Genomic DNA, 12,669 nt, shown 5'->3' on the forward strand with positions numbered 1-12,669 from the left:
TCTTATCTGCCTCACTGAGCCATCGGGCCTTCACACACCGCTGCTGCGTCTCCATTAATCTGCTCTGCCCAGCAGCGTGTGACAAAGTATACTATTTTGCATTTCATACGCTTTGGTTCAAGCCTTCCAACAGTAACGACACGTGAAGGTGTCTTCTTATAGGCGCAAGATCACAGAAATGTTCTCAAATATGTCTGATCCTATATGGCTTTTATGTATAACAACCTCAGTGCCGTAGCTGTGTTATTTTAGGGTCAGCCGCTGCTTGCATTTGTCACACAGTGATGCGCTGACTGTTTTATTCGCTCTCTCTGCTGACAGTGTTTTTGTCTGACACTGTAGCTTGATTATACCCAGAGGAAACGATTAGGTAAGCAACACCTAATAAATAGGGCTCAGTGAGGCAACAGAGCAATGAGAAACCAGACGATTCTTAATCTAAAAAGCAAGTAAGTGCATTTGAATTGGCCACATGCCATAGTGTATTGAATTGAAATGGTGTGAAGTGGAATTTAAAGAGACTGTACACAGTTGCGTGGCCTGGTATAAATAACGTGTTTTCACACCACACTGGCATAATGATTCCTAACTAATCTGCATTTTGCCGAATTGATGGCTAATATGTATAATATTGTTTGTCATTGTTATTATCTGATCAGCCCAGTTGTAGTTATGATAAGGGCTGCCTGAAAAACTTTTTTTTTTTTTTTTTTTTTTGTGAAATTGGGATTATTTCAAAATTAGATGTATCTGTTGAAGAACAATTGAAAATGGAAACTTTCTCTGGATTTATTAGATATGGGTTTGAGTAAAATGTTAATATTGGTTTTATTCTATGGACCCTTTTTACATTTTTCAGTGGTTTTCCAGTAGTGAAATCAACATAGATGGATAAAATTGTGAATGGGAGAGTACAACAAATAATTTTCACAATTAGGGCTGGGCAATTAATTGAAAAGTAATCAAAATTAACATTCAGAACCTATAATCAATCTAAATTTTCCAGGACAATTTTTTCAATTACTTTCCCTACTGTGTGTGGAGCTCCCCACTCTCTTAAGGCTGAATTACACTTATTATGTTATGATTTATACTTATTATATTAATTATGATATTATACTTCTGCCAAGGGCGCATGAACAGTCCAGCGCAGCCTTCGCATACCCGCGTACCAGTCAAAAAAACCTACTTATATGTCACAACAACGCGTATCGCAAACTTTGTGATTTGTTGTTTGGTAGCGGTAACGACAGTGGGCGCAGGGAGCCACGTTTTAGGCAATGGTGTTTTAATTTCAGTTGTTCAACATTGATGTTCAATAAATAGTCATAGATAGTAGATAGTGTGTGTTGACTTCATTTATTTTAATATCAAGTAATGCACCCTACATTCAAAAATATCTCTCTTGTAATATGTGAGCATATGTACTGTATACAAAACTTGTCAGTGAACTATGAGGGCAAAAACACAAAATAAATAAATAAATAAAAAGATTGTTCATTAATTATAATTGAATTAAAATGTTAAAATAATTAAGATTAAGATTGTAGGACAAATCGCCCAGCCTATCTATAATAGTGTTATCAAGACTTTCAGAAAGAGGAAAAAAAATAGTGTGAGATTAATAACCAGAAGAAAAAAACACACTCAAATTTACTGTCTTGTCCATAGACACTGCATTAGAAATGCCTTGCATAAGCAATAATTCATTTTTGTAATTTGATGCAAAGATGATATAATATACAGTACATAAAAACATGTATATATATATATATATATATATATATATATATATATATATATATATATATATATATATATATGTATATATATATATATATATATATATATATATATATATATATATATATATATATATATATATATATATATATATATATATATAGGGTCCATAAAGATCTGATAACATTGTCCTCCAATTTTACATAAACATATTGTCATTTGGTGCATTTTCTTTTCCAGAAAATGTAAATTGGTCAGAATAAGAAATTTTTCAATTTGTTGTGATTGAAAGTCATGTTTATTCCACCAAATGATTTGGGATGAATTGATTTCATTTAAACTGTATAACAAATATAAACATATCTGAAAACATGGCAATTGTCACTTCATGCAGATGACAATGAAAGCTCTAAATGACAACATTTGAATTTACATTTGGAAGAAATTATCATCAGTGGTTCACAGAATAAATCAAAAAACACGTTTTACACAAACATATATCTATAAATCATAAATGCAGAGAAACTGAGAATTTTTGAATGGTCTTTTTTCTGCTGATTTAAATGTATTACTCGACTTAATGGGCCTTATCAGTGGTTATTAGCTGATAGATATGGGCAAGTAAGATTCTTCTGCACCTACTGGCAGGCTCAGAAGGCTGTTATCATCCATCCACATGGTTAATCAGCTATAGATCACATACGGCTGTGGCCATAAGTTAACAAGAATTATTTATATTATTTAGCCTAAATTTTTATATTATCAACCCTAAACCCGACCGTCACAGTAATGTAAAAACAGATCTGAATCTTCTCTATTAGTATAGATGATTAACCAAAAACCATTAACCTCCCCCACTGGCCAGTATCTATCAGCTGATAACCACCAATAAGTCCCATTCAATCGAATGATATCATTCAAAGCGAGTGTTTTTTTTGTGACCTTGTAATTAATTATACTACCTTAAATTGAAATGCGCTACCTCAATTCAAATCTCGTTATTAGATACAATAATTTGAAACCAATCCAATTCAGCACATTCTCAATTCACCTACGAGAGTCGCACAAACCTTGTTAAAACATGGATGCTGCTGATTAGCATTTAGATTAACAATATGCCATTTTAAGATTTGAAATATTGCTATGTGTATATTATAAATGCTCTCCTTCGATGTTTGGCATCCTTCTTTTTCCATTTGTTTCTACTTTATTGTTTACCATTTCACTAAAACTGCCAGTTGCCCACTTCTTCCCCCTATTTGCATGAGTAAATGTATATAGAGTGTGTTTTAAGACAAAAGAAATGCCAGGGATGCCTTTTGGTACAATAATTGTCTTCCGAGTCAATGTAGCACCTATCAACAGAAAGAAATCGAAGCACTTGGAAGTCTTGTAATTGTTTGGTTCTGTGTATTAGATTTGTTTGCTCAAAAGTGTGTATGGACAAGACAATTGAATTAGTGTGCGTGTTCTAGATATGTGAAGATTTGAGCGTAACGTAGTTGGAACTTTCCTAGCATTTCTATCAAGAAACCCAACCTCAGGCCTGTTCGTTATCCATTGGCACTCCTCAAGCTTCGCCTTGAGCTTGCATTTGTCGATGCCATGAGCCACTGCTGTATGCCTTCTTTACCCTGGATTTGCTCTTCCAGACATTGTAGGGAAATTTACCTCTTTGTACTTTCAATCATACCTTTCACTGTAGAAGTAAATACTGCATAAGCCTACCAGAATCACCTGGCAACACTGAATGAATAGCACTGGACATCATAGGCAGGCGATGTTTGCTGTTGGCTGTCCACATCTTGAGAATCTCAGTGTATGAAAGCTGAGTTTGTTTATAAAACGTGTGCAAAGTGTCAAAACTGGATACTATATATGACCTGTAGTACTTCCTGTGTTGAATAATCTTATATACAGTATATGGTTTGCACATAGAAATGAACTAAATGTAAAGTTTTGTGTAAAATTTGTTGTAAATTTGTGAATTGATTCTTTCTGTGACTTTATTCATGTATGTAATGCTTGTTCTTTTTTTATGATTATAATTATGGCTATTATTATTCTCATTTTTGTGCCAAATACCCAAACGAAGGTTGGCTTAGAAGGTTGGCATCTTAATATTGACAAAAAGAAGTGCCCTCCATTATAAAACATGTTTAAACTGCTCAGTTATCAGTGTCTTACCTTGTTTTTGGGCGATATGATGTTGTCATACTCTGTTGCTGTAACTTTACACTTTACCTGCAGATTTTCGTACCCACTAAACTGCTAAACTGCCCATTGAAGATGTTATATTTTCATATGTTGGTTTGTTTTGTTTTAATCATGGCAATTCTATCAGTGACTTTTTGCATAGAGGTTTATAGCGTTCCCTCAAGGGTTGTACTTTGAATGCATGTTGCTCCAAACTGAACTTTCAGTCTTCTTTTCCCTTTCTACTGACTCAGCCGTTCTCCCCTGTGAGAGTTCAGTACCCACGCTGCTTCTGAGAGAAGATGGACACAGCAGCCTGTGCTAGTTTGACCATATACTTGTGTGTACTTTGGTTTTTATCACTGACAAATGATGGGGCTTCATCTGTTTTCCTCTTTAAAACTTAACTGTGAGAGACTGTGATACTGTTGTGAAGCAAAAACGATGTAAGGCTGATCCTTGCCAGTAATGACTACGAGAAAATCTTACCTCTTTAAAAGGATTTAGAAAATTGGCTTGTAATACAGCTGTTCATCAATATGATGTTCTCGCAAAGCTAAAATAATTTGTTGAAATAAATTTTTTTACAACAAATAAGCAGTGTTTAGTGTCTCTTTTCAAATGGCCCGTGACAAGTTACCCAACAAAATCTTCTTGCATTAATCTAGCTCTCCCATAAGCCCACCCTAACCAGGACCAGTTCATTCAGAATCAGAGATGTTGGTTTGGAAATTATTGGTTGTTACAGTATAGTCAATGAGCTGTCAGATTACCATTGACACATCAGCAATGCAGTCCACCAGTTACATAATGGCTAGCTGTACTGTTGTGCGACTGCGCTGTGATTTGGCAGCCCGAGGGCTTGGATCAATAGTCAGCATGGTCTAATACAGGACACCTATCATATCAAAGTGAAACCTAGTGAGTGCTGCTTTCTCTGAGAGAGGCCGCTCCAGACTATCCAGTGGTTTCTGGCAGCATACTCGATGCAGTCTAATCTACTCAGTGTCAGAGAGAAAAGCTGGGGGAAGTATGCCTCTTGTGTCCGCCTACTTACAGGCCACTTCAGCATTAAAGTCAGAATGATAGAACAAAGCTAAAATGGTGGTGTGCCTGAAAGGGACGAAGAGAGAAACTGGGGCAAAAGCTTTCTGAGCGTGTGTGGATTTGTGTGCACGTGCAAGAGGCCAGAATAAGAATGCTCAAGGCAACGCTGCTGATCCATGTCCCCAAAATCCCCTGTAATATTGGTGAAACTTGATGACTCAATTGTGCTGCCTGCTCTTCAGGGCATGACTGTAAAGTGATAAGTGCCTTTGATTTTGCTAGAAGTTCTCTGTTCTAATGAGACATAGACGCCTATACAACTCTGGCTAGCTCAAATTTGATTGGCTGAACAGCACTCCAGAAATTGTGATATATTGGTGTATATATTTTGTCCTGGGCTCAAATCCTGGACAAATGGCCTCTGTTATGTCTTACTGTACCTCGGGAGTTCGAAATGAATTTTGGGCTCATCCAGATGTGTCTCCACCAGAGAGGAAACAAATTAACTTTAAGACTGTAAATCACCATGTTTCACTAAATTCCTCAGGAATCATCAAGAATGTTGCCCAGCAATACTAGCTAACACGTAGCTGATGCTAGCTCTAAGTTTATTGGCTGAATGGCATTTCAGGAGTGTTACCATCTGCCAATAAAATTCAAATCCCAAACAAGCCCCTAGTTTCTGATTTGAGTTACACCAAAATTCATAACAAAATATATTGGCTCATCCAGGATTTGAACCCAAGACTTACTTTTCAAAAGGAATAAATAAACCCAGCCTGCCTGGGTTCAGGCAATCCCTCTGGGGTCATCAAGACTGTTGCCCAGCAATACTAGCTAACATGTAGCTGATGCTAGCTCAAACTTTATTGGCCAATGGTATTTCAAGAGTTCTACCATCAGTGGCGGATTTATGAATGGACAACGTGGGGGACCGCCCAGGGCGCATCTTCAAATCCCGGACAAGCCTCCAGTTTATGATTTGAGTAACCCTGAGTCAGGCCCGGATTGGCTAATCGGGAGGACCGGGAGAATTCCCGGTGGGCCGGTCTGTTTTTTGGCCACGAGGGCCGGTGTCCCTAGCTGCTTGCACTCTCAGCAGTCACACTTTTTTCTTCTATTTATTTATTTGACCATAGCTCTACTCTTTTTAATCATTATTTTGCTGCAGTGCCGCTCTTTTTATTTATTTTCTCGCAGCCCTGTGAGAAAAATGCAGCCTGCAGGTTAATTAACGTTAATGATGATGATGTAATGTAACCATCGACCCCAAACAGCGGCACCTTAGTGAATATAAGAATTCGAATAAAATGAATAATACACCTGCTCAATGAAAATCAAATGATTCACTACATTAATAAATCTGACATAACTTGATCAGAAATCTAAAAATAGGAGAAAAAGATTGAGCCATCAAAAAAAAGTGCTGTGTCTTGAGGGTCGCAAGTCATAAGTTATTTTTTACTCTGCCTGCAATAGCGCCAATGTGGTCCAGTGGTAAGCACATTGCATTTCAATGTGGCTGCCCTGTGATCGAATCTGCCAAGAGAAATCTTTTTTTTTTTTTTTTCTCGATTTTATCGTTAAGACATAAAATACTGTTAGGGCTGTTAAACATTTGAATTTCTAAAGCAGCAGTTTTCTTGAAAAAGACGTGATAGTGCCATTAGTAACTGAATTGGAATCAGTCGTGAACTGAGGTGGACCGGTCTGGCTTGAAACTCCAGGGCTGAAAATGAGTCCCACTCCGGCCCTGCCCTGAGTTCAAAACAGAATCCATGGGCTCATCCGGGATTTGAACCCAGAACTTTATCGATAAAGCATGAGCTACATGTTAGCTGGTAATTTCAGAATTTGGGGGCTTACCCAAATTACTCTCTACCACATAGAGGTAAAAGCAAACAACAGATGCTTATTTTTCATAAGGAACACATAAACCTAGCCTGCTTACCTGGATTGAAATGTCAGTAAATCTGAGTATCAGAAAGACTCTAAATGTGATTCACTTTTCATGATTCAAAGCATGTTTCACTAAATCCCTCTGTTGTCATCAAGGTTGCCCAGCAATAATACCTAATATATAGCTGATGCTAGTTAAAATTTTATTGGCTGAATGCATTTCAGGAGTGCTAACATATCATATGCCAATTAGATTTAAATCCCGGACGAGCCCCCAGTTTCTGATTTGAGTTACACCAGCGTTCATAACAGAATCTATGAGCTTATTTGGGATTTGTACCCAGAACCTTATTGACATATTGTAGCAGTCCATGCCATGGCAATAATTTTTTTAGTTAGCATGAGCTACATGTTAGCTGGTATTTTCAATAACAGAAATTGGGGGCTTACCCAAATCAGTCTCTACAACACAAAGATAACAACAAAGTACAGATGCTTATTTTTCTTAAGGAATACATCACCCTAGCCTGCCTCCCTGGATCGAAATATCAGTAGGTCTGAGAATCAGAAAAACTGTAAATGTGATTCCCTTTTTGTGATTCAAACATGTCTCACTAAATCCCTCTGGGGTCATCAAGAATGTTGCCCAGCAGTACTAGCTAACATGTAGCTGATGCTAGCTCAAATTTCATTGGCTGATTGGCATTTCAGGACTGAAATGCCATTCAGATTAAAATAAGATTCAAATCCTTGATGAGCCCACAGTTTCTGATTTGAGTTATTCCAGAGTTCATAACAAAATCTATGAGCTCATCTGGAATTTGAACCCAGAACCTTATCAGCATATTATAGAACTCCATGCCTGCCTCCCTGGATCGAAATATCAGTAAGTCTGAGAATCAGAAAGACTGTAAATGTGATTCACTTTTTGTGATTCAAAGCATGTTTCACTGAATCTCTAGAGATGTTCCCCAGCAACACTGGTAAGTATAGAAACAACAGTGCAGTAGAAACTGATATATAATCTCAATTTGCGTTTTATACAAATATAAGGAGGCTTGTGGGTGTAAAACAGAGATTATTCAAAAGGGCTTGATGTGTAATGTAGGTAGGTGGGGCTTATGTGCTTCTTCAAATCACCTGTGGCATGCAAATATTTCCATTTAGTATCTGCACCTGTGATGAAGTTGAGAGGCAATCTACTCTATGGTTTAATATCAACACTTCACTGACCGAACCAGAACATGATGCAAGAAATTGAGAAATTAATACTTACACATTTCTGGAAAGCACCGCAACCATCATGAAACAACACCAGGGACCTGTTTGGACTTGTGAAGAAAGGAACTATGTGGAAAGAAAATTCCAGATAAGCAACAGGAATTTGTTCAAATCAGAGAAGCTGAACCTCTAATCTGAAGGTATTGTGAACAATTTCTCTACAGAATAATTTATAACATAAGATTATCTTAAAATCATTTTACAGTATACTTTACACGTCACTTAAAAAATGAGTGTGATTTTAAAAAATGTACTTTATCTTGTTTATTATTTAATATGTATCCAATAATTGCATTCAATTCATATCTGAGTTATAGCTCGTAGTATGTCTGAAAAATTATGTAATCTTGAATTCTAGAAAATAGTTCTCTCTGTAGAAAATATTTTTTCCTAAAAACTGAATATTTCCTCCTTTCCAGATTAGTGTACTTTGTTTGTCCGATGGAAAATAGATGAAATTGTGCTATAAATAAGGTGTTTCCATAAGCAGAGTAAATGTTGTGGTCTTAAAGTACATGATGTAAATATCATGGGTGGTAGGATGCTGTAGACGTTACCCAGTCAGGCTCACATAACGAGTCTCAAGAGGCAAAACCATGGAGACTGACTTCTTCAGAGATTTACTCCTAGTGGCAGAAGTCACAGTATTTAACTTTAACAAAAACAGCTTGTCATTTCTGACATTTCTGAGAAATGTATGGTACTTCTTAAAATTAATTTACTTATAATAATTTACTATTCTCCTCAATGTCTTTGATTCTCTTCTAGTCCATGGCACGTTCCAGGTGCAATGGAAAGCTGCTATGTCTGTGTCTCTTGCCTTGTGTGATGGTAAGTCACCTGTTGGTGTACATCATGGTGTCTGTATTTGTAGCTGTCTCCTACTCCCCTCCTGTACCACAGCTGCCCCTTCATTTCATTGCCACCGGAGCCTCTGCAAACTCAGGGGCTCTTGCATCCCATCCGGTCCGCCCCTTCTGGAATCTCAGACTAGAGGATGGGGCACTATGGAACCGCCTCCAGCACATTTGGGACAGGGAACACAACCCCATTTTGAGAGGAAACAGCACAAGGTCCACAAGTCAAAGTCTTGATGCAGATCAACCCCAGGAGATGATAAAATCCCATGCCTGTGAACAAGACAAGGCTTGGGCATCTCACCTACCTGACTTTAACACCCTTCCTAATCAAATGAAGGATTTTGTCCTGTCCATGCACTGCAGGCATTATGCTATCCTTGTGGACCAACCTGACCTGTGTGCAGGACAGGACTCTGAAACACCATTTCTTCTGATGGCGATTAAGTCACAAATAGGGAACTTTGAAAACAGGCAAGCCATCCGAGAGACGTGGGGGAAGAGTGGTCCTATTCAAGAGGGTGGTGGAGGACGAGGGTGGCTTGTACGCACCGTCTTCCTGCTTGCAAGGCAGGACACTGAGACAGGGCCTCATCCTGATTTAAATGCCCTGTTGAAGTTAGAGAGCAGCACCCACAAGGACATCCTCCTCTGGGATTTCAAAGACTCGTTCTTTAACCTTACCCTGAAGGATGTCCTCTTTTGGAACTGGCTTTCAAAGCACTGTCCTCAGGTTCACTTTATTTTCAAAGGAGATGATGATGTTTTTGTTAGGACTAAGGCTCTGCTGGATTACCTAGACCAGATTAGAGTAGAAAAGACACGTGGGAATAAAACAAAAGGCCTGGTTGATTTTGTTGTGGGGGATGTTATTGCTAATGCCTGGCCTAATAGGCAGCCCAATACTAAATATTACATACCTGAAAGTTTCTATAAGGGAACATATCCGACATACCCAGGAGGTGGAGGTGTGGTATATAGTGGTGCTTTGGCCATGCGTCTGCAGGAGGTTTCTCGTTGGGTCAGCTTGTTTCCTATTGATGATGTTTTCCTGGGAATGTGCCTTCATAGACTTGGGGTTCCCCCAACTCATCATTCAGGTTTCCTCACCTTTGACCTTCCGGAGGATGTGCGAGATAAGCCGTGTGCATATCATAATGTTCTCCTCGTGCATAGACGCACACCAAAAGAAATGTTAACGCTTTGGAAGGAACTCCAGGTTCCCCCTCATGAGTGCTAGCGTAAAGCATGTCTGCTTGTTCAAGAATTCAAATGAAGGTAAATGATACTGAGGGGACATGGAGTTCAATGTTATTTTAATTTTTACCACAAGGTATTTTCATGCCAATTGGGCATGTTCATTTGCATAAAAGGCCCAGTTTTATTTGTGATGTGCTCAGGGCTGTGTGTGCAGTCGTCATTTTAATAAGATCAAATTAGAATGGCAAGCTTAAAGTAATCATGATGTTTATAACATTGGTAACTTCACACAAGTCTGTTGTTGGTGGAACAGCATTTGTTCAATGACAATATGCTCACGGATGAATGTATAGTAAACCAGAGCTTTTTTTTGTAAATGTAAAGGTTTGTAAACCAAACACTAATGGAGTGATACAATATGTCATTAACATAATTCCACATTGTATTTAAAAGCTATGTTACTGGTTGATGTTTAACAAAACGTTATTATTAAGTTTGTTGTGTTTATTTTTATTAGACATATTATTTGCATACTTGGGATCTATATGTATTTACTGTTCCATTTCATTGGCACATATGTTCTCTTTTTACTGTTGTGAAAGAACTGCCAAAAAGCTGGAGATATGTTTTTCAGGTGCTTCTCTGAAAAAAACGGATGCCTGAAAACCCTATTGGCATTATCATCTGGTTTAGGCCTTGTGGGCCTATTTATAGCCTGGTGTTGTTGATGGCATAATCTGAATTGCAACAATAAAACAATAATGGGGAATAATGGAAAACAATAATGAACAATGCATGATTTGTTTGATCGCTAGAATTTATGTAATTGTTTTATTTTTTATATCTTTATACATTTATCTGTTTTATGAAATTTAATTGTTAAGAGCAATTTTATGACATCAAATGTTGATCATGTTTTTTTTACTTATTATAAGCTGCATTTTCCTTGAATGACTCTGTCAGTGTATGGTACTGTATGTTTAAAATGACTAGTGGAATGTTCATTTTCATGTTTGATTAAAATGTGATCTTCATTCTCCAATATATGTCTGTAATCATGCCAAATGAATCATATATATTTGTTATTTATTTATGTACAGTCAGATATTGGAATAAAAGCTGTTATTGTCGATAACCTCCACTAATTTCTTTTTTTATTCATTCATTCATTCATTCATTTTCCTTCGGCTTGGTCCTTTATTCATCAGGGGTCACCACAGCGAAATTAACTACCAAATTATCGATATCCACTAATTCACACACATTCATACACTACGGCAAATTTAGTATACTCAATTGACCTATAGCGCATGTCTTTGGGAGCTGTCTTTGGGAAAACTGAGGAAACCCACGCAAACACGGATAGAGCATGCAAACTCCACACTGAAATGACAACTGACCCAGTCGGTATTCTGACGATTTTTTCTATACCTTACAGATTGTCCTACCTCCCATTCAAAAAGTAGGTAGCACATTTTGTTGCAACATGCTACCCATCAGATTTTGCTACCAGTGTAAGTTTTAATGTGGAGTGTGATATGAAGCTGTAATATTGCCGTACCCTAGCTAATCCCTAACCCCAAACTCAGAACCATTCGAAGTACAGTGTTGGTAGCATAATCTGATGAGTAGGATAAAATATCAGGACACCTGGACTCAAACCAGCAACCTTCTTGCTGTGAGGCGACCGTGTTGCCCTGATTTCTTTTTTAATCAATGCAAACAATTGGCACAATTTTATATATATTTATAATGTGTCTGTATAATCCTTATTATACTAACAACAATAACCTATTTGATGTTTGCTACATACAAATTGCAACTGTGTTTACTACCTCGGTTCACGATGAGAAAACAGTTAAAAATTGTAAAAAGTTACCAATTTTAACATTGGAGATTTTGTTTATGGCACATGCAATATTACATTCCCTGCTATTTCTTACATACTTTACTATTCCACGAGGCCACATGCAATTATTTGTAATAAAAAATAAATAAATAAATACATTGGTGTGAAAAAAATCCATTTATTTCTGAACTACTTTTTTGTTGATAGGGACTTTTTAAATAAGTAATTACATTATAATTACATAATTAAGTGTTTATTTACAAATGTGCATTTAAACTAGTTATTACAGTTTCAAAAATAATGTAATGAGATTGGAACAAAGAAACTTGAAAACATTTTAAAATACAAATGTATTATCATGCATCATTTAAAAAAACTAAAACAATTAGGAATCTGTTTAAAACTTGTTTTAAATCAGAAACAGTAGACTATAGGCAAAAAAAAACAACTATTCCAGCTCATATCATTTATTTATTCATTCATTTTCTTTTCAGCTTAGTCTCTATATTAATCAAAGGTCGCCATATAGTGCAATAAACCGCCAACTTATCTAGCATATGTTTTACACAGCGGATGCCCTTCCAGCTGCAACCTAGT

General features: G+C 37.0%; 1 protein-coding gene across 2 annotated transcripts; it reads left to right on the plus strand.

Moving 5' to 3' along the window:
* Positions 1 to 7,845: 7,845 nt before the first annotated feature.
* Positions 7,846 to 11,354, plus strand: si:dkey-175m17.6. 2 transcript variants are annotated; one of them, XM_073935980.1, is made up of 3 exons: positions 7,846 to 7,868; positions 8,053 to 8,306; positions 8,935 to 11,354. In XM_073935980.1, exon 3 carries the CDS (start codon positions 8,938 to 8,940, stop codon positions 10,261 to 10,263), a length of 1,326 nt encoding a protein of 441 aa, XP_073792081.1. In that variant the 5' UTR covers positions 7,846 to 7,868; positions 8,053 to 8,306; positions 8,935 to 8,937; the 3' UTR covers positions 10,264 to 11,354. The 2 variants fall into 2 exon arrangements, with proteins under 2 accessions (XP_073792081.1, XP_005161436.2); XM_005161379.6 differs by lacking the exon at positions 7,846 to 7,868 and having other exon boundaries at positions 8,041 to 8,306.
* Positions 11,355 to 12,669: the final 1,315 nt, after the last annotated feature.

Source organism: Danio rerio, chromosome 21 (assembly GCF_049306965.1).
Source record: "Danio rerio strain Tuebingen ecotype United States chromosome 21, GRCz12tu, whole genome shotgun sequence".
In the NCBI taxonomy this organism is placed as follows: Eukaryota; Metazoa; Chordata; class Actinopteri; order Cypriniformes; family Danionidae; genus Danio; species Danio rerio.